This window comes from Callorhinchus milii, unplaced genomic scaffold, assembly GCF_018977255.1.
Source record: "Callorhinchus milii isolate IMCB2004 unplaced genomic scaffold, IMCB_Cmil_1.0 Scaffold1158, whole genome shotgun sequence".
NCBI lineage: Eukaryota > Metazoa > Chordata > Chondrichthyes > Chimaeriformes > Callorhinchidae > Callorhinchus > Callorhinchus milii.
In genome coordinates, this window is record NW_024705899.1 from 1 (window position 1) to 20,348 (window position 20,348).

At 48.3% G+C, this 20,348-nt stretch overlaps 1 protein-coding gene across 1 annotated transcript; it reads right to left on the reverse strand.

Annotated features, from left to right (window-relative positions):
- Positions 1 to 1,626: 1,626 nt before the first annotated feature.
- LOC121852731 (zinc finger protein 615-like) lies at positions 1,627 to 10,396 on the reverse strand. The gene is made up of 4 exons (XM_042346616.1): positions 10,230 to 10,396; positions 2,854 to 2,936; positions 2,277 to 2,630; positions 1,627 to 2,087 (listed from the first exon to the last, which is right to left on the reverse strand). Exons 1-4 carry the CDS (start codon positions 10,394 to 10,396, stop codon positions 1,627 to 1,629), a joined length of 1,065 nt encoding a protein of 354 aa, XP_042202550.1.
- Between the last annotated feature and the right edge of the window lie 9,952 nt (positions 10,397 to 20,348).

Genomic DNA, 20,348 nt, shown 5'->3' on the forward strand with positions numbered 1-20,348 from the left:
AGGGTGCTTTTGTGCGACCGGTCTTAATCTGAAATGAGCATGGACATGACAATTTAATTGAGTTGTGTTTGTATTTCACAAGGCAGCATTAAATGTTGCGGAATTTATATTGGCGCATTGGCCGTGGTGAAGTGTCTGGCGAAGATTAAAGTTGACCGGCTGTTGGCTTTAGAACATTGCTTCTTTGAATTTACTGCGTTGCTTTAGATTGCTAGTGTGTGTAGTGTGTGTACTGTGTGTGTAGTGTGTGTGTACTGTGTGTGTACTGTGTGTGTACTCTGTGTGTGTACTCTGTGTGTACACTGTGTATGTACTGTGTGTGTGTGTACTGTGTGTGTGTACAGTGTGTGTGTGTAGTGTGTGTGTACTGTGTGTGTGTACAGTGTGTGTGTGTAGTGTGTGTGTAGTGTGTGTGTAGTGTGTGTGTACTGTGTGTGTGTACCAGTGTATGTCTGTACTGTGTGTGTGTACAGTGTATGTGTGTACTGTGTTAATTTGTGTCTGACCAGCTAGTTGTGCCTCTGGCTTGTTCCATCTGGCCCGGCCCTCTAGCTGCTACCGTAGGCGCACACCAGCTCAACATCCCTGGTGAGTCGCTACAGTCAGCAGCTGCCAACGCCGAACCCCGGGCGGCGGATAACTAACCCGGCAACTCGGCTAGTCTGAGCCTGGGCGTGTGGAACCCCTGGTGGAGGAAATTCCACCAAAACGGGTCTTTGGACCTTCCACAGTTCCACTGCAACCAGGACCATCTCCAGTCGTCTTGACTACGTCTCGCCACTGGGTACAGATGCGGCTGGTCGAGAGAGTGAGGTTGACGCTGCGCAAATCACCCTCACTTCAATCCAAGTTCTCTGCGCAAGTCATAGCACTTTATTTACCATCGTCATTATAGTGTATAGTTATAGTAGTGTAGTGTATAGTAGTGTAGTGTATAGTGTAGTGTATAGTAGTGTATAGTGTATAGTAGTGTAGTGTATAGTAGTGTATAGTAGTGTATAGTGTAGTGTATAGTAGTGTATAGTGTATAGTAGTGTAGTGTATAGTGTAGTGTATAGTAGTGTAGTGTATAGTGTAGTGTATAGTAGTGTAGTGTATAGTGGTGTAGTGTATAGTAGTGTAGTGTATAGTAGTGTAGTGTATAGTGTAGTGTATAATAGTGTAGTGTATAGTAGTGTAGTGTATAGTAGTGTAGAGTATAGTAGTGTAGTGTATAGTAGTGTATAGTGTAGTGTATAGTAGTGTAGTGTATAGTAGTGTAGTGTATAGTAGTGTATTGTAGTGTAGTGTATAGTAGTGTAGTGTATAGTGGTGTAGTGTATAGTAGTGTAGTGTATAGTGGTGTAGTGTATAGTATAGTGTATAGTAGTGGTGTATAGTAGTGTAGTGTACAGTGTATAGTAGTGTAGTGTATAGTAGTGTAGTGTATAGTAGTGTAGTGTATAGTAGTGCAGTGTATAGTGTATAGTTAGTGTAGTGTATAGTAGTGTAGTGTATAGTAGTGTAGATTTGTTTCTTGAAATAATTCCCGACGCCCCCCGAGCTCACAGCCTCTCACGGCCGCGTGCGTGCCTCCCAGTGTGCACCACCAAACGGTATTCGGTTAGACCCCCTCCCTAGCTAGACTCACTCCCCGTGAGTCACCGAGTGCCGCTGAAGGTGGCGACGCAAAGCAAACCCCTTGCCGCACACTGCGCACACGTACGGCCTCTCCCCCGTGTGCTTCCTTGCGTGCACGTGCAAGCTGTCCACCTGCGTGAACCCCTGCCCGCACTCGTCGCACACGTACGTTCTCTCGCCCGCGTGCGTCCTGGCGTGCCTCTTCATGTCGGAGCAGCCGGGAAAACTCTTCCCGCAATCCTCACAAACGTACGGCCTCTCGTCCATGTGCGACCTCACTCGCAGGTTCAAGTTGCAGGCCTGCACGGAGCCCTTCCCGTACTCCTCGCAAACGTACGGCCTCTCGTCCGTGTGCGACCTCACTCGCAGGTTCAAGTTGCAGGCCTGCGCGGAACCCTTCCCGTACTCTCGCAAACGTACGACCTCTCGTCCATGTGCGACCTCACTCGCAGGTTCAAGTTGCAGGCCTGCGCGGAGCCCTTCCCGTACTCTCGCAAACGTACGGCCTCTCGTCCGTGTGCGACCTCACTCGCAGGTTCAAGTTGCAGGCCTGCGCGGAACCCTTCCCGTACTTCTCGCAAACGTACGACCTCTCGTCCGTGTGCGACCTCACTCGCAGGTTCAAGTTGCAGGCCTGCGCGGAGCCCTTCCCGTACTCTCGCAAACGTACGACCTCTCGTCCGTGTGCGACCTCACTCGCAGGTTCAAGTTGCAGGCCTGCGCGGACCCTTCCCGTACTCCTCGCAAACGTACGACCTCTCGTCCGTATGCGACCTCACTCGCAGGTTCAAGTTGCAGGCCTGCGGCAACCCTTCCGACTCCTCGCAAACGTACGACCTCGTCCGTATGCGACCTCACTCGCAGGTTCAAGTTGAAGTCGTGCGCGAAGCCCTTGCCGCACACGGCGTACACGTACTGCTTCTCGCCCGTGTGCGTCTCGAAGTGGGGAAAGCCGCACTGCCCGCACGCGTGCCGCTTGTCACCGGCAGCGCTTGCAGTCTTCTTGTCTGCTGCAAAGGTACGGACGGGCGGGGAGGACGGTGTGGTGGGAGCATTGTACAACAGGCGTCAGGGTCGGGATCGTACCCAGGACCTCCTGTATACCAGGCGAGGTAGTCAACGTCTCATAGCCACCGTGATGATGATGATGAGAGAGAGATCGAACCCACGACCTCCTGTATCCCAGGCGAGGTAGTCAACGTCTGCTATCCACCGTGGTGCCACCGTGCTCACCAGCATCGATGTCTTGCAGGCTCTCCGTAGAGTCTGGCCGCTTCCCAAGTGCTGCATTATCGTCCATTTCTTGCTTGACGAATCTGGCGGGGGAATGCAAAGAAAAACAACGACAATGAACGTAGACAACCAAATAGATAAATAATAAATATATAAATGTTGCACCGTCGTTAAACCCGCCACCACCCGACACAGCCATTTAGTTAGGTTTAGTACAACAGGAACAGACCGTGCCAATTCATTACGCAGTACGGCACTACTGTGGAGTGTATAGTGTAGTGTATAGTTTATCCACCGGCTGTAGTAGTAGCTATCCAAACTCTATAATAGTACTAACTTCACAGCGTGTAGTGGTGAGGGTTAGTCCCGTGCAGAGCCCCTAGCCTCGCCTAGATTGCCAGCTGGCCGAGTGGCACCTCTGCAGGCTGTGCTGGGCAACCCCCCCCACCACCATCCCCCACCCGCTCTACAATAATTTCATCCAAGGACTATAATAGTAGTATCTACCGACCAGAGGTCACAAACGGGTTTTGATTCCTTACCCGTACCCGGTCGCACCAAGGTCGCAAACGGGTACCCGTACCCGTACCCGGCCGGGTACGGGTAGGGTACGGGTATCGGGTACCTGATTGCGACCTCTGGGATGAAGCCATGTTGCAGGCGCCAGTGGGTTGATTCTAGGAACTTGAATTGTGAGAAGAGACAAGACGTTGGGAAATGAGTGACAAACAGTTACTCACCAATGACTCACGGTCTACCCGTACCCGGCCGCACCAGGGTCGCAAACGGTACCCGTACCCGTACGGGTAGCCGGGTATCGGGTAGGGTACGGGTATCGGGTACCCGGTTGCAACCTCTGCTACCGACCCTATAGTAGTAAGTGCTGCACACATTGGGAGAAGAGGACATCACACTGAAGAATTCACCTCAGAATTCCCCCCACCGATCACACTGAAGAATTCACCTCAGCGGAGGCGACTTTCTCGCGCATGCGCAGATGCGTGGCCTGGCACCACCCTGTGCTAATGAAAGGGAATACATTGTTAATTTAACCACTTTAAACTTGACAGATGTGAAATACGAATAGCGCTTTTCCGTCGCGGGGCATACGGTGTGGTATCTGTGTACTTTTTCGATGCGTAAAACCCCACAGTTTGTAAGTGAAACACGTCACAAGGTACCGCCGCAAAACAGGCAGACAGACACACAGACGAAAGATGACTTTCATAGGTAAGGTATCGTGTAGTGTATAGTGTAGTGTGTAGTAGTGTATAGTGTAGTGTATAGTAGTGATAGTGTAGTGTATAGTAGTGTATAGTGTAGTAGTGTATAGTGTAGTGTATAGTGTAGTGTGTAGTGTAGTGTATAGTGTAGTAGTGTATAGTGTAGTGTGTAGTAGTGTATAGTGTAGTGTATAGTGTAGTAGTGTGTAGTGTATAGTGTAGTAGTGTATAGTGTAGTGTATAGTGTAGTGTGTAGTAGTGTATAGTGTAGTGTATATTAGTGTATAGTGTAGTGTATAGTGTAGTAGTGTATAGTGTAGTGTATAGTGTAGTGTATAGTGTAGTGTATAGGTAGTGTATAGTGTAGTAGTGTATAGTGTAGTGTATAGTGTAGTGTATAGTGTAGTAGTGTATAGTGTAGTGTATAGTGTAGTAGTGTATAGTGTAGTGATAGTGTAGTGTAAGTGTAGTAGTGTATAGTAGTAGTGTATAGTGTAGTGTATAGTGTAGTAGTGTATAGTAGTAGTGTATAGTAGTGTATAGTGTAGTGCAAGGCTGTAGCCGTGGAGACAACATTGGGGGGGGGGCAGATTTTCCAGGTGTCTGGGGTCCCCTCCCCAGAAAAATATCTAAATTTGAAAACTAATTTCCTGCCATTTCCTGCCTAAAACATTTACAAATTCACCAACACATGGGATGGACTTTTATAATTATATTTTTTTACAATAAAGTCTAATAGTGTATTGTATTACATTGCTCTGTTTAACTTTTTTTTTAACCATTTCTTGCTTTATTGTATGTAATGTTTGAGATTACGGATTAATAAAGTACAACCACAATCATATCAACAGAAATCTATGCGTTGATTTACATGAAGGCAAGTCCAGATATTGTGACCAAGGTTTAGCAAATTGTTGTTTTTATTTACAAAGCATTAAAATTACTTAATTTTAAAAAATAAATATATATATAATAACGTCCTTGACGTATATTACTCGCTCTACTACCAGGCCGCCTTTGTCTCCCCAGTGGCGATGTTCACACACCACACCAGCTACTGCTTTGAGGCTGAGGCGACCTAGGGGAGGCCCGGGACCGGTTTAAATAATCAGTGGAGCTGGTGCCAGGCTACGTGCACCTAGAGCCACCATCGCCTCTGATTGGACGGCGCTTCTATTGGCTTAGCCACTCAGACCGCGTTGTCATCGATTCGATTCTTGAACAAAACGCAACTCGATTCAACCGCTGTAAAAGAAAGGGGCGTTGTGAATCGATGATCGATTCTATAATCGTTTGTTATTGCAGTCCCAGATTGAGAGAAATCGATTTGGTGATAAGCCGCACATCGATTCTGGAGTCGGGAAGGATTCGAAATTCCGCCATCGCGTTTGAGGTGAAATTTTCATTAAAATATTCTTTTGATATTTCCGTATTAATGTACTTCAACAATAAAACTGCAGAGATTCATATTCTTAAAGTCACGTAGAAGGGAAATAATTTAAATAAAGCAATAAAATAATTTTATTATAATAGTAAATTATTGTATAGTTAAATTTGTATTATGTAAAATGTTTATTATTTCCCTTCTACGTGACTTTACCGAAAGAATCAACAATATGGGAGTTTTATTTTCTTGGTTCTTTCGGTAAAGTCACGTAGAAGGGAAATAATACAAATTAAACAATAAAATTGCTTTATATTATAATAAAATATTTAGAATACAATTATTGTATATTGTTTAATTTTAATTAGTTTATTACTTCCTTTCTACGTGACTTTACCGAGAGAACCAATAAATCGGGATTTTATTGTTGAGTTTGTAATTTGTGCTTTAAAATATTTCCTCAAAATCGCCTCCCGCCTTGGAGACAAACAGGTTTTGGGTGTCTCCCCTCCCACGTGACGCGGAGTTTGTTTCCCGCCAAATCTTTTCGGCTCCTCCCCTCGCCCGCCCCCATTTGAGGGGGGGGGGTGAAGGCGGTTGCCATGGATTTTTGATGCGGTTGCCATGGATTTTTGATGCGGTTGCCATGGATTTTTGATGCGGTTGCCATGGATTTTTGATGCGGTTGCCATGGATTTTTTGATGCGGTTGCCATGGTTTTTTGATGATAAATGATTTGCATGTGCAGTGTTGAGTCTATGGTGCAGTGTTGAGTCTATGGGCAGTGTTGAGTCTATGGTGCAGTGTTGAGTCTATGGGCAGTGTTGAGTCTATGGCAGTGTTGAGGGGCAGTGTTGAGTCTATGGTGCAGTGTTGAGTCTATGGGCAGTGTTGAGTCTATGGTGCAGTGTTGAGTCTATGGTGCAGTGTTGAGTCTATGGTGCAGTGTTGAGTCTATGGTGCAGTGTTGAGTCTATGGTGCAGTGTTGAGTCTATGGTGCAGTGTTGAGTCTATGGTGCAGTGTTGAGTCTATGGGCAGTGTTGAGTCTATGGGCAGTGTTGAGTCTATGGTGCAGTGTTGAGTCTATGGGCAGTGTTGAGTCTATGGTGCAGTGTTGAGTCTATGGTGCAGTGTTGAGTCTATGGTGCAGTGTTGAGTCTATGGTGCAGTGTTGAGTCTATGGTGCAGTGTTGAGTCTATGGTGCAGTGTTGAGTCTATGGTGCAGTGTTGAGTCTATGGTGCAGTGTTGAGTCTATGGTGCAGTGTTGAGTCTATGGTGCAGTGTTGAGTCTATGGGCAGTGTTGAGTCTATGGGCAGTGTTGAGTCTATGGGCAGTGTTGAGTCTATGGTGCAGTGTTGAGTCTATGGTGCAGTGTTGAGTCTATGGGCAGTGTTGAGTCTATGGGCAGTGTTGAGTCTATGGTGCAGTGTTGAGTCTATGGGCAGTGTTGAGTCTATGGGCAGTGTTGAGTCTATGGTGCAGTGTTGAGTCTATGGTGCAGTGTTGAGTCTATGGTGCAGTGTTGAGTCTATGGTGCAGTGTTGAGTCTATGGGCAGTGTTGAGTCTATGGTGCAGTGTTGAGTCTATGGTGCAGTGTTGAGTCTATGGGCAGTGTTGAGTCTATGGCAGTGTTGAGTCTATGGGCAGTGTTGAGTCTATGGTGCAGTGTTGAGTCTATGGTGCAGTGTTGAGTCTATGGTGCAGTGTTGAGTCTATGGTGCAGTGTTGAGTCTATGGTGCAGTGTTGAGTCTATGGTGCAGTGTTGAGTCTATGGTGCAGTGTTGAGTCTATGGTGCAGTGTTGAGTCTATGGGCAGTGTTGAGTCTATGGTGCAGTGTTGAGTCTATGGGCAGTGTTGAGTCTATGGGCAGTGTTGAGTCTATGGTGCAGTGTTGAGTCTATGGTGCAGTGTTGAGTCTATGGTGCAGTGTTGAGTCTATGGTGCAGTGTTGAGTCTATGGGCAGTGTTGAGTCTATGGTGCAGTGTTGAGTCTATGGTGCAGTGTTGAGTCTATGGTGCAGTGTTGAGTCTATGGTGCAGTGTTGAGTCTATGGTGCAGTGTTGAGTCTATGGTGCAGTGTTGAGTCTATGGTGCAGTGTTGAGTCTATGGTGCAGTGTTGAGTCTATGGTGCAGTGTTGAGTCTATGGTGCAGTGTTGAGTCTATGGTGCAGTGTTGAGTCTATGGTGCAGTGTTGAGTCTATGGTGCAGTGTTGAGTCTATGGGCAGTGTTGAGTCTATGGGCAGTGTTGAGTCTATGGTGCAGTGTTGAGTCTATGGTGCAGTGTTGAGTCTATGGGCAGTGTTGAGTCTATGGGCAGTGTTGAGTCTATGGTGCAGTGTTGAGTCTATGGTGCAGTGTTGAGTCTATGGGCAGTGTTGAGTCTATGGGCAGTGTTGAGTCTATGGTGCAGTGTTGAGTCTATGGGCAGTGTTGAGTCTATGGTGCAGTGTTGAGTCTATGGTGCAGTGTTGAGTCTATGGTGCAGTGTTGAGTCTATGGTGCAGTGTTGAGTCTATGGTGCAGTGTTGAGTCTATGGTGCAGTGTTGAGTCTATGGTGCAGTGTTGAGTCTATGGGCAGTGTTGAGTCTATGGTGCAGTGTTGAGTCTATGGTGCAGTGTTGAGTCTATGGTGCAGTGTTGAGTCTATGGTGCAGTGTTGAGTCTATGGTGCAGTGTTGAGTCTATGGGCAGTGTTGAGTCTATGGGCAGTGTTGAGTCTATGGGCAGTGTTGAGTCTATGGTGCAGTGTTGAGTCTATGGTGCAGTGTTGAGTCTATGGGCAGTGTTGAGTCTATGGGCAGTGTTGAGTCTATGGTGCAGTGTTGAGTCTATGGGCAGTGTTGAGTCTATGGGCAGTGTTGAGTCTATGGTGCAGTGTTGAGTCTATGGTGCAGTGTTGAGTCTATGGTGCAGTGTTGAGTCTATGGTGCAGTGTTGAGTCTATGGGCAGTGTTGAGTCTATGGTGCAGTGTTGAGTCTATGGTGCAGTGTTGAGTCTATGGTGCAGTGTTGAGTCTATGGTGCAGTGTTGAGTCTATGGTGCAGTGTTGAGTCTATGGTGCAGTGTTGAGTCTATGGTGCAGTGTTGAGTCTATGGTGCAGTGTTGAGTCTATGGTGCAGTGTTGAGTCTATGGTGCAGTGTTGAGTCTATGGTGCAGTGTTGAGTCTATGGTGCAGTGTTGAGTCTATGGTGCAGTGTTGAGTCTATGGGCAGTGTTGAGTCTATGGGCAGTGTTGAGTCTATGGTGCAGTGTTGAGTCTATGGTGCAGTGTTGAGTCTATGGGCAGTGTTGAGTCTATGGGCAGTGTTGAGTCTATGGGCAGTGTTGAGTCTATGGTGCAGTGTTGAGTCTATGGGCAGTGTTGAGTCTATGGGCAGTGTTGAGTCTATGGTGCAGTGTTGAGTCTATGGGCAGTGTTGAGTCTATGGGCAGTGTTGAGTCTATGGTGCAGTGTTGAGTCTATGGTGCAGTGTTGAGTCTATGGTGCAGTGTTGAGTCTATGGGCAGTGTTGAGTCTATGGGCAGTGTTGAGTCTATGGTGCAGTGTTGAGTCTATGGGCAGTGTTGAGTCTATGGTGCAGTGTTGAGTCTATGGTGCAGTGTTGAGTCTATGGTGCAGTGTTGAGTCTATGGTGCAGTGTTGAGTCTATGGTGCAGTGTTGAGTCTATGGTGCAGTGTTGAGTCTATGGGCAGTGTTGAGTCTATGGTGCAGTGTTGAGTCTATGGTGCAGTGTTGAGTCTATGGGCAGTGTTGAGTCTATGGTGCAGTGTTGAGTCTATGGTGCAGTGTTGAGTCTATGGTGCAGTGTTGAGTCTATGGTGCAGTGTTGAGTCTATGGTGCAGTGTTGAGTCTATGGTGCAGTGTTGAGTCTATGGTGCAGTGTTGAGTCTATGGGCAGTGTTGAGTCTATGGTGCAGTGTTGAGTCTATGGGCAGTGTTGAGTCTATGGTGCAGTGTTGAGTCTATGGTGCAGTGTTGAGTCTATGGTGCAGTGTTGAGTCTATGGTGCAGTGTTGAGTCTATGGTGCAGTGTTGAGTCTATGGTGCAGTGTTGAGTCTATGGTGCAGTGTTGAGTCTATGGTGCAGTGTTGAGTCTATGGTGCAGTGTTGAGTCTATGGTGCAGTGTTGAGTCTATGGTGCAGTGTTGAGTCTATGGTGCAGTGTTGAGTCTATGGTGCAGTGTTGAGTCTATGGTGCAGTGTTGAGTCTATGGTGCAGTGTTGAGTCTATGGGCAGTGTTGAGTCTATGGTGCAGTGTTGAGTCTATGGTGCAGTGTTGAGTCTATGGGCAGTGTTGAGTCTATGGTGCAGTGTTGAGTCTATGGGCAGTGTTGAGTCTATGGTGCAGTGTTGAGTCTATGGTGCAGTGTTGAGTCTATGGGCAGTGTTGAGTCTATGGTGCAGTGTTGAGTCTATGGTGCAGTGTTGAGTCTATGGTGCAGTGTTGAGTCTATGGTGCAGTGTTGAGTCTATGGTGCAGTGTTGAGTCTATGGTGCAGTGTTGAGTCTATGGTGCAGTGTTGAGTCTATGGTGCAGTGTTGAGTCTATGGTGCAGTGTTGAGTCTATGGTGCAGTGTTGATGTGTCTGTGCGGCAGGATGTGGCACTGGTGGTGCCATGATCCACTCAGCATGCATCCTGCACTCCCAAGAGTCCTCCCATCCCCTCCCACCACGATCCGATTGTGTCGAGAAGATTCCAGAAGAATGGATCATTCGTGTCATTTTTTATCCCCATCGACTGTGAACTCGCGCTTGAATTCGGTCGTTTTCCCTTCGTCTCGTTGCGTCTCTCTGCGCTGCTGATCGAATGGCCGGCGATACCCCTGCCTGCTGATCTCCACATCGTCGTCGTCGTTGTCGTCAGCCACGCTCGATCCTCCGCGGAAATGAAGACCTCCCCCATCCACGGCCATCTCTCACCGGTCGCGTGACCACGCACCGACGACGTCACGTCTCCACCTGCGCTTGAACACAACCGTGCGCGCTCCTCCCGCACCCCCCTTCGCAGGTCGCGTCGGGGCTACGCCAGCGACAATGACGACGACGATGACCACCGTCATCGCGACAATGCTGCTGGTGGCGACGACGGGGGCGGCAGCGGCGTCGACGGTGTCGGCAGACGACGCGAAGAAGCCTTCTCCGTCCCATCCGTACGGGCTGTGTCCCCCGGGCCACCGCGTCTCGCTGCCGTTCTCCACGAAGGCCGTGGAGGGGCAGCAGCAGCAGCTGGAGGACGCGTCCCACGTGGAGGCACGTTGCACTCGGTGCCCGCCACGCCACTACACCCAGTTCTGGAACTCCCTGGACCGGTGTCTCTACTGCGGCCCGGGGTGCAAGGAGGGTCAGCGGCTCGCGAAGGAATGCAGCCCCACGCACGACCGCGTGTGCGAGTGCGAGCCGGGCACCTTCCTGCTGCAGGAGTTCTGCGTGCCGCACAGAAGCTGCGCCGCCGGGCACGGCGTCGTCACCAAAGGCACGCACGGGGGCGGGGGGATACACCACGTGTGTCGTTGCGGTTCATTCGGCGATCGATTCGCTCGTACCAAGACGCTACTCAATTATTGCGTCTTATTTAATTAGTTGAATCGATGACAGTTCCTTCCCCGTGACCTTCCCCCATCAACAAAAATGCACGAACGCCCACACTCCCCATTCATGCATTCTTCATTCATTGTAGTACTTGGTTCTGCATGTCGCTCGGCTCGTACATGCACGGGCAGGATGTCCTCGCTAAAGGCGCGAGTGCACATGACCTATTCATTCGTGGAGAGGTGAAATCATTTGCGCATTATTTCATTTGTTCTGTTGGCTCCAATCACCAGTTGCCCATCGGGATAGAGCTTCTGCGTGCCCAGCACGAGCTTTCTACCCCACTCGGACATTAATTGGTTCCTACATGCATCCGTCTGATGATCATTCATTTGTTCATAATAAAGGTTCTTGGGTTAGGTCGCGTTATTTATAAATGTGTCATTTGTAAATGTATTTAGTCGTCAAGCCGGGGAATCTTATCACCACTTTCCCATCGCCCAGCTATCTCCCAGCCATCTCCCAGCGCCAATCAATGCCTATTCTCTTCTCATCTTTCTCTCTCTCTACGCATCTCTACATTCTCTCTCTCTGTCTGCCCGTGCACCCCCATCTCACGCTCTGCTCGGCACCGCAGGATCCCCGCACGAAGACACGCACTGCGCCCCGTGCCCTTGGGGATTCTTCTCCCCGGAGGTATCGGCGATGCCGCGTGCCGCCCGCACACAAACTGCTTCACTCCGGGCTCCGTGCAGCTGCTGCCCGGGCCTCCACGCACGACGCGCTCTGCTGGTCCTGCCACGAGCGACGGGCGTCCGTGCGGAGTCGGGAGCATGGCGACGCGAGGCCGGCAGGTGAGCCGCTTGCGATGACCGCTCTCTCGTTCACGTGTTTCATACGGACGTATCGTTTTAGCGGCAACCGTAGATCGATGGCATAGTCGGAGAAGCAGCTGCTGGCTTCGGAGGGCAGTAGATGCCGTACTGGGTGATTGCATTTCATTTACACCTGATGACGATTGCTTGTGTTGCAATCGAAACGTCGTATGCCGGTAGCAAGACGCGTCACCTCTCTTCCCTCCGCAGGGGAAGATGGTGCCGAGCTCCGTCGTCTAACCCGCCGCCCCAGCCGGAGTACGCGTGCGTGGACGCGACCCTGCGATTCGTGGACAGCGTCCGTCACCTGATTCTGCCGTGCCTGGCCCACCACGACACGAAGGAGGCCGCCTACATCTGGAAGCTTCTGGCCGGTGCCGCGAGGCGGCGGCGGCGGCAGCGGGAAGGGCGCAGGCAGCGTGGGGGGAACGAGACGAAGCGGGCGAGGAGGTTGGAGAGGCAGCTGGAGATGCTGCTGGGGGTTTGCGCAAAGGGAGCGTCGCCAGGAGGGTCGGTGAGAATGCACGCGCGACGGCGGCGGCGGACTGAATGTGGTCGAACAAGATGGGGGGAAGGGCCTTTGAAATGGTCATGTTAGTCAAAAAACCAAGTTTGAGGACGTCCATCTTCTTGGTTCTTTCGGTAAAGTCACGTAGAATGGAAATAATAAAATAATAAAAATAAAACATTAAATATATTATTATAAATAATAAAAATTATATAATTATACAATTTAAGCCTAATAAAATCTTTTATTATATTATTTTATTATGTTTTATTTTTATTATTTCCATTCTACGTGACTTTACCGAAAGAACCAAGAAGATGAATCCCTGCAGTCACGAAAGCTTTAAATCGAAATTTGAGGAGGTCTTCTACTGAAATTGGCTCAGGGCTCAGAAACATTGATATAGCAACCAAAGAGATGTTGCATTTAAATCCATGTGTCAGCTGCCCAAGCGTGGATACATTGGCTTCTTAAGTCCAGTGAGTTGACTGCAAGAAATTTGCCATCTTGAAGTTGATTAGTCAAATAATTCTGGGTCTCAGAATTAAAAATATTGGTTTGAATTTCGATTTAAAGCTTTCGTGACTGCAGGGATTCATCTTCATGGTTCTTTCGGTAGAAGGGAAATATTAAAATAATAAAAACATTCCTTCCCTTTATTAATGTTACCCCTATCCCCTCCCTTTCATGCTGCTAATCCGGCATAATGCACGGGCATAATATGACTTTAAAAACCCCTGCCCACCTCCTACGCATTTCACAAGTAGTGACTAATCCCATATCTGCATTTCCCATAAATATGCAAAATTCCTCTTGATATGCAAATTATTTTGTCAAGGCGCTCTTCCTCCTCCAACCCAGCTTAAATATACGCTCCAAGCCTGGGGTGTTTCATTCAGACGCTGTCTTCCCGACAGACCTGTTCTTCACCTGAGAACGGCTTCTTGCGTTGTGGCCGAAACGTCGTGAGAATTGTATTGTTTTATTTTTATTATTTTATTATTTCCCTTCTACGTGACTTTACCGAATGAACCGAGAAGATATATATTGGTTTGTTCGCCATGCGTGTAGGGAAGCTGTGGCTCCTGGTGGTAGTTCCACGTAGCATGCTTCTGCGGGTTGTTCTCTAACACGGGGTGATGCTCTGTTCTCCGACAAGATTGTAATGGACACTTAATCCCGTGACATGACGTCATTAGGGCAAACTGCACCACATTTTTTGTGTAAAGAGATGACAGTTTTATAAGCTGTAGCCGGAGTTTTTCAAGCCCGTCGATTGAAGCCCTCTAAATGATCCAACATAGAACACTCATCGCATTAATTACATCAACTGGAGAGGGCTAAATAATTTCACAATGAGTGGTGATGATGAGGTGTGATTAATAAAACTACATTCTGTAAATTGAGACATGGCTTGTAACAGGACACAAATCAAGGTTACCGCATGCCACAAACTGCTTTGGAGACAACATAAAAGTGAATACATTTCGATGTAAAGCTTTCGTGACTGCAGGGATTCATCTTCTTGGTTCTTTCGGGAAAGTCACGTAGAAGGGAAATAATAAAATTAAAAAAAGAAAACATTTTAACGTTTTATTTTTAATATTTTATTATTATTATAATTTTTTAATAAAATAAAATAAACATAATGTTTTATTTTATTATTTTATTATTTCCCTTCTACGTGACTTTACCGAAAGAATCAAGAACAGTGAATAACTTTAATAAGCCGACAATATTAACAGACACTCCCTCACGACTGAAACCTTAATCACTGAACATTTCAGACAATTTGCCCCGCTGTGAGGTGCAGAAGAGTACGGTGTCGTTACGAACAGCGAACACTGTGACAGCTAAAATGTTACAAAAGTCTCCGATTTGGATGTTGATTCACGTGAAGAGAGAATATTTCAGCAGTGTTCACAGTCTCTCCTACGACCAGGCCTCTCGATGTTTAACAGAATGTTACCGTGCTGGCTTGGAGTTAGGAATTATTAGCAGAAGGCACCGCAACTCGAACGTGATACACTCATCATAAGAATCCATGTTGTTGTATAGGCCAATCGGTTTAAAGGACGATGCATACATTACCGAAGTATATTGTTTCAACGGTTTACCGCAAGTCTGTGTGGTTAGTGCAGACTGGATGCCTTGTGATAGGGGTCCATTTGGTGTTTGAACCTCTTAACACCTCAGAAAGGGTAAATCCTATTTTTTATTTTATTCCATCACTATGTTTATTGCACCCATATATCCTTACAATCAATCCGATGAGAGCTTTATACAAAAATATCGTTGGACAAAATAAGGACCAATAAGGATAAATGAGGATGTGGTTTGTCAAAATGGTTCCCGGAAAAGTGAAAACAAAAATAACAAAAATATTTCGTTGTTAAGATTTTGAGAGAAACATTTCTGGAGCAGAGCGTAATGCACCTCCAATGTCAACTACTGGGGGACTGGTTAATGACTTCTTTTGGAATGTAAAATGTGGTTTTGTAATTACCACGTTTGGTTACGTGTTGACTGTTGAAACCTTTAAATAAAAGTTGCATAAAATGGATACGCGTTCAAAATTCCTCAGCAGTTTAGAGCGAATCGAAATCCGCAAATACGCCATCAGCTATGCTCTACCCACTGCTGGCTGAAAGCCTCCCTTCAATCATGGCTGCGATGCCAAAAAGCCACCGAGGTTTTTCTGCCCATGAGCTCCGATCTTATCGCTCCATCTGCGCCCATCGGTTATCATCCCTCATCGCCGTGCTGCCCTGACCAAACTCACCAGAACGCCTGCACAGTCATTACATTGTCCTGCAAGGGATTGCGGTCGTCCTGAAGCCACCCCCACCCCCCCAACTCTACCAGAGAGAGAGAGGGAGGAGAGGCGGTGTCCGTAGAGTCGTGGCGGGTCCCGACAGTTCACGATGAGAAGTCAGGGGCCCTGATGCTGATGGGAAGATTGCCAGGTGGGGTAGACACGTGACTGCGCCCCACGTGACCTCTTGACCCGCACCCTTCCCGTGCCCTTAGAAGAACAGCCCCCACACCCCCCCCCCCCCGTAGCCCCTGGGCGACAGGTACTGTGAGGCCCCCAGTAATTTTATTTTGTCAAGGCGCTCTTCCCCCTCCAACCCAGCTTAAATATACGCTCCAAGCCTGGTGGTGTTTCATTCAGACGCTGTCTTTCCGACAGACCTGTTCTTCACCTGAGGACGGCTGCTTGCGTTGTGGCCGAAACGTCGTGAGAATTATTTTTATGTTTTATTTTTATTATTTTATTATTTCCCTTCTACGTGACGACTTTACCGAAAGAACCAAGAAGATGAATCCCTGCAGTCACGAAAGAAGCTTTACATCGAAGTTTGATCCTCGTTCCACTCCTGCATGTCGGTCGGTCACACATGTTCTCAATTTGTTGATGGTGAACCAAGACAAATTGACCGCAGTGCGGTTTTTCTGAACTGCATAAGGCCGAGAGCTTCACGTTTTGTTTCCGCGCAGTGCGGCCATCGAGACTCCACGCAGAGCCGCCCCGAGCGAGCGATCCAGCCGGTCGCGACGTGGCCCTTCATCTGCTTTAGTGGCCGACGCGTGGTGGTCAGAGTGGACAACGTCGCGACGCAATTCGGAGTCGGCAATACTGGAGGCACTTCTTTATTTAGTGAGCACCATCACAACAATGACAACAACAACCACAACAACAACAACGATGACAACAACGACAACAACGACAACAACACCCTACATGGGCGGACGCACTTTTATCGTCGTTACCATCACGAGGAGCGTCTAATTGCCGGCGGCACTAAGTAAGGGCAGTCGCCAGAGGTCGCAAACGGGGTTTGATTCCTTACCCCCCGTACCCGTACCCGGCCGCACCAGGGTCGCAAACGGGTATCCGTACCCGTACCCTACCCATACCCGGCCGTACCCGGGTAGGGTACGGGTATCGGGTACCCGGTTGCGACCTTTGCTACACCGTGGCCCGCTGACGTGATGACTCGCGAACAGCGCAGTTACCCTTCTCCACCAGCAGCCGGCGCTATGCCCCTACAATAACATCAACAACAATAACATCAACAACACGACTACCACTGCTACTACTGCTGCTGCTACTGCTGCTGCTACTACGGTGGCGGTGGCCGTGCACACGCGGCACGGAGAGCGTGAGGCTTCGTCAGCGGCGTGGGCCGACAGTGGCACCTGCAGAGGCCGCGGGAGAGAGAGACATGTCACCAGGGCATGTCCCCATCACACTCCTACACCATCTCTTACTCCTCCTCCTCCTACACCTCCTCCAACTCCACCTCCTCCAACTCCATGTGCTGCTCCATCATCCACACGTCGCCACCTTCACCATCACCATCGCCACCTTCACCATCACCATCGCCACCTTCACCATCACCACCTTCACCATCGCCACCTTCACCATCATCGTCGTCGTCACGGCGACCCCCGGCCAGCACCCCGCTCTCGATGTCACTGGAGGGAGCGGAGCAAGTAGGCGACGGGTGATGCGATGTACTCGGGCTCAACGATTTGGGGGAAATATCGAAGTGCGATTTTTCTGACAGATATTGCGATTTGATTTGCGATTACGCTGAGGGAGGGTGGCGATTGTGCACAGACTGCCCTACATGACATCATAACAACAGTCTGGACCACTGGACGGGTTCTGCAGGATTGGAAGGATGCCCTGGTGGTCCCCTCTTTAAGAAGGGGGACCGCACAGACTGTAAGAACTACAGGGGCATCTCACTCCTCAGTGTGCCGGGAAAGGTCCTGGCAAGGATTATTCAACATCGCCTTGCCAGGCACGCTGAGGAGAGGCTTGCGGAGCCCCAATGCGGTTTCAGGAAAGGACGGTCCTGCACAGATGCCATATTTTCTAACCGTCTGCTACAGCAGAGGTGTAGGGAATTCCAACAAGACCTACATCTCTGCTTTATTGACCTGGTCAAGGCCTATGATACTGTAACGGGTTCCGGAGACACTTGTAGAGGTAACTTCTTTATTATAATACAACACTCCAACAGTCCTGATACTCTGTCACAGCCTAGCTACACAGCCTAGATACTCTACTCTAGCTACGCTCCGGAACTCGCCCTCACAAGGTCGTAGAGTCGGGAGTTCCAGAGTCCCACCACTGGCTCTCACAGCATCCCAGGGTCTTAAGATGGCTGGTCGTGAGTCTTGGGTCTTGAGTTACAACTGGCCCTGATCGTCCAGGAAGCTCCGCTTATATGCCCAGTCCCCAACGAGGGGTGGGGCCGTGTGCTCCCCCAGATATCCCACAGAGCACACACAGCCCCCCCCTTTGGCGGCGCCAAGGGGATTAAGCGCCTGGGAACTCAACGCCTGACGCCAAGAGGCTTAAGCGCCTGATCCGCCTGAGAACCCACGCCTGGCGCCAAGGGGATTAAGCGCCTGGCCCTCCCAGGGACCCAGAGCCCCCAGCAGCCCCTCCCTTCTTATGTCACTACAATACCATCAGTAGGCCTGGGCTCGGGGTTATTAGTCATGCTTTCTGAGTTCCTGACCCTCTGCTCATGATCATTAAGTACGATCGGACACTCCACCCCTAAAACTCCCAAATTGGTGATGAGGCAGTTGTGGAGAGAGTGGAGAGTTTCCTGTACTTGGGCAGTGCGCTCATGACCGGCTCCGGTTTGACAGCAGAGGTCTCACTCCAAATCAGTTGAGCGGCATTATCTTTTCATCGGTTGCGTAACGCTGTGTCGAAGCTATCTGGTCTGTCGCTCCGCACGAAGCTTCGGGTCTTCTCGGCCACGGTCATTCCCTCCCTTCTCTACGCTTCCGAAATGTGGACCCTCCTAATGGAGCATCTTTGCCAGTTAGAAACATTTATGCTGGCCTGCTTACGATCCATCCTGGGTTTAACCAGGCTGGATTGTGTGAGCTCACAAATCCTTGAAAGATCTGGGCAAAGTCCCATCGGTGAGCTCCTCCGGCAGGCAAGGCTGCGTTGGCTGGGTCATGTAGCCCGCATGCCCAGCCACCGCATGCCTAAACAGCTTTTGTTCGGCCGGATCGAGGGGGCTAAACGGGCGCGGCACGGGCTAGAGAAGAGATGGAGTGATGTGGTACAGGAGGACGTGGAGCTGAGTGGACTTGCCTATGACTGGTACCAGCGGTGTCAAGATCGGCCTCTGTGGAGGAGGCACGTGAAGGACGCTACTGGGCAGTTGGAGGCAGTCGCCCTCCAACAACAACGGAGGGCGGAGGAGCGACGCTCACAACAACGAGCGGAGCGCCGGGTGGCTAAAGCACAGCATGGTAGTGATGGTGGTGGTGGTGATGATGGTGGTGGTGGTGATGATGGTGATGGTAATGGTGGTGGTAATGGTGGTGGTGATGGTGGTGGTGATGGTGGTGGTGATGGTGGTGGTGGTGTGGTGATGGTGGTGGTGATGGTGATGATGATGGTGGTGGTGGTGATGATGGTGGTGGTGATGATGGTGATGGTGGTAGTGATGGTGATGGTAGTGATGGTAGTGGTGATGGTGGTTGTGGTGATGGTGGTGATGGTAGTGATGGTGGTGGTAGTGATGGTGGTGATGGTGGTGGTGATGGTGGTGATGGTGGTGATGGTGATGATGATGGTGATGGCTACCTGCACACGACACAGAAGCCATCACTCATCTGCAGCTTCTCATGGTCCACGCTCTTGGCACCTCCTCCTACAAACAACAACAACAACCACTATACACTACACTATACACTACACATACACTATACACTACTATACACTACACTATACACTACACTATACACTACACTATACACTACACATACACTACACTAATACACTACACTATACACTACACTATACACTACACTATACACTACACTATACACTACACTATACACTACACTACACTATACACTACACTATACACTACACTATACACTACACTATACACTACACTATACACTACACTACACTATACACTACACTATACACTACACTACACTACACTATACACTACACTATACACTACACTATACACTACACTATACACTACACTATACACTACACTACACTACACTACACTACACTACTACACTACACTATACACTACACTATACACTACACTACACTACTACACTATACACTACACTATACACTACACTATACACTACACTACATACACTACACTACACTACACTATACACTACACTATACACTACACTACACTACTACACTACACTATACACTACACTATACACTACACTATACACTACACTACACTATACACTACACTATACACTACACTATACACTACACTATACACTACACTACACTATACACTACTATACACTACACTATACACTACACTATACACTACACTATACACTACACTATATACTACTACACTACACACTACACTATACACTACACTATACACTACACTATACACTACACTATACACTACACTACACTACACTATACACTACACTATACACTACACTACACTACACTACACTATACACTACACTATACACTACACTATACACTACACTATATACACTACACTATACACTACACTATACACTACACTATACTACTACACTACACTATACACTACACTATACACTACACTATACACTACACTACTACTATACACTACACTATACACTACTATACACTACACTATACACTACACTATATACTACACTACACACTACACTACACACTACACTACTATACACTACTATACACTACACTATACACTACACTATACACTATACTACTATACACTACACTGATACACTACACTATACACTACACTACTATACACTACACTACACACTACACTACACTATACACTACACTATACACTACACTATACACTACACTACACTATACACTACACTATACACTACACTATATACACTATACACTACACTATACACTACACTATACACTAC

Bases quoted from the DNA above. Each gene is read 5' to 3' on its own strand.
- LOC121852731 (XM_042346616.1), bottom strand. From the start codon at position 10,396: ATGGCCGTGGATGGGGGAGGTCTTCATTTCCGCGGAGGATCGAGCGTG. The intron at 2,937-10,229 runs GTTCACAGTCGA...TTCCCCCGCCAG, and splicing joins ACGACCGAATTCAAGCGCGA to ATTCGTCAAGCAAGAAATGG. The intron at 2,088-2,276 runs GTACGGGAAGGG...GGCTCCGCGCAG, and splicing joins GAGGTCGTACGTTTGCGAGA to GCCTGCAACTTGAACCTGCG.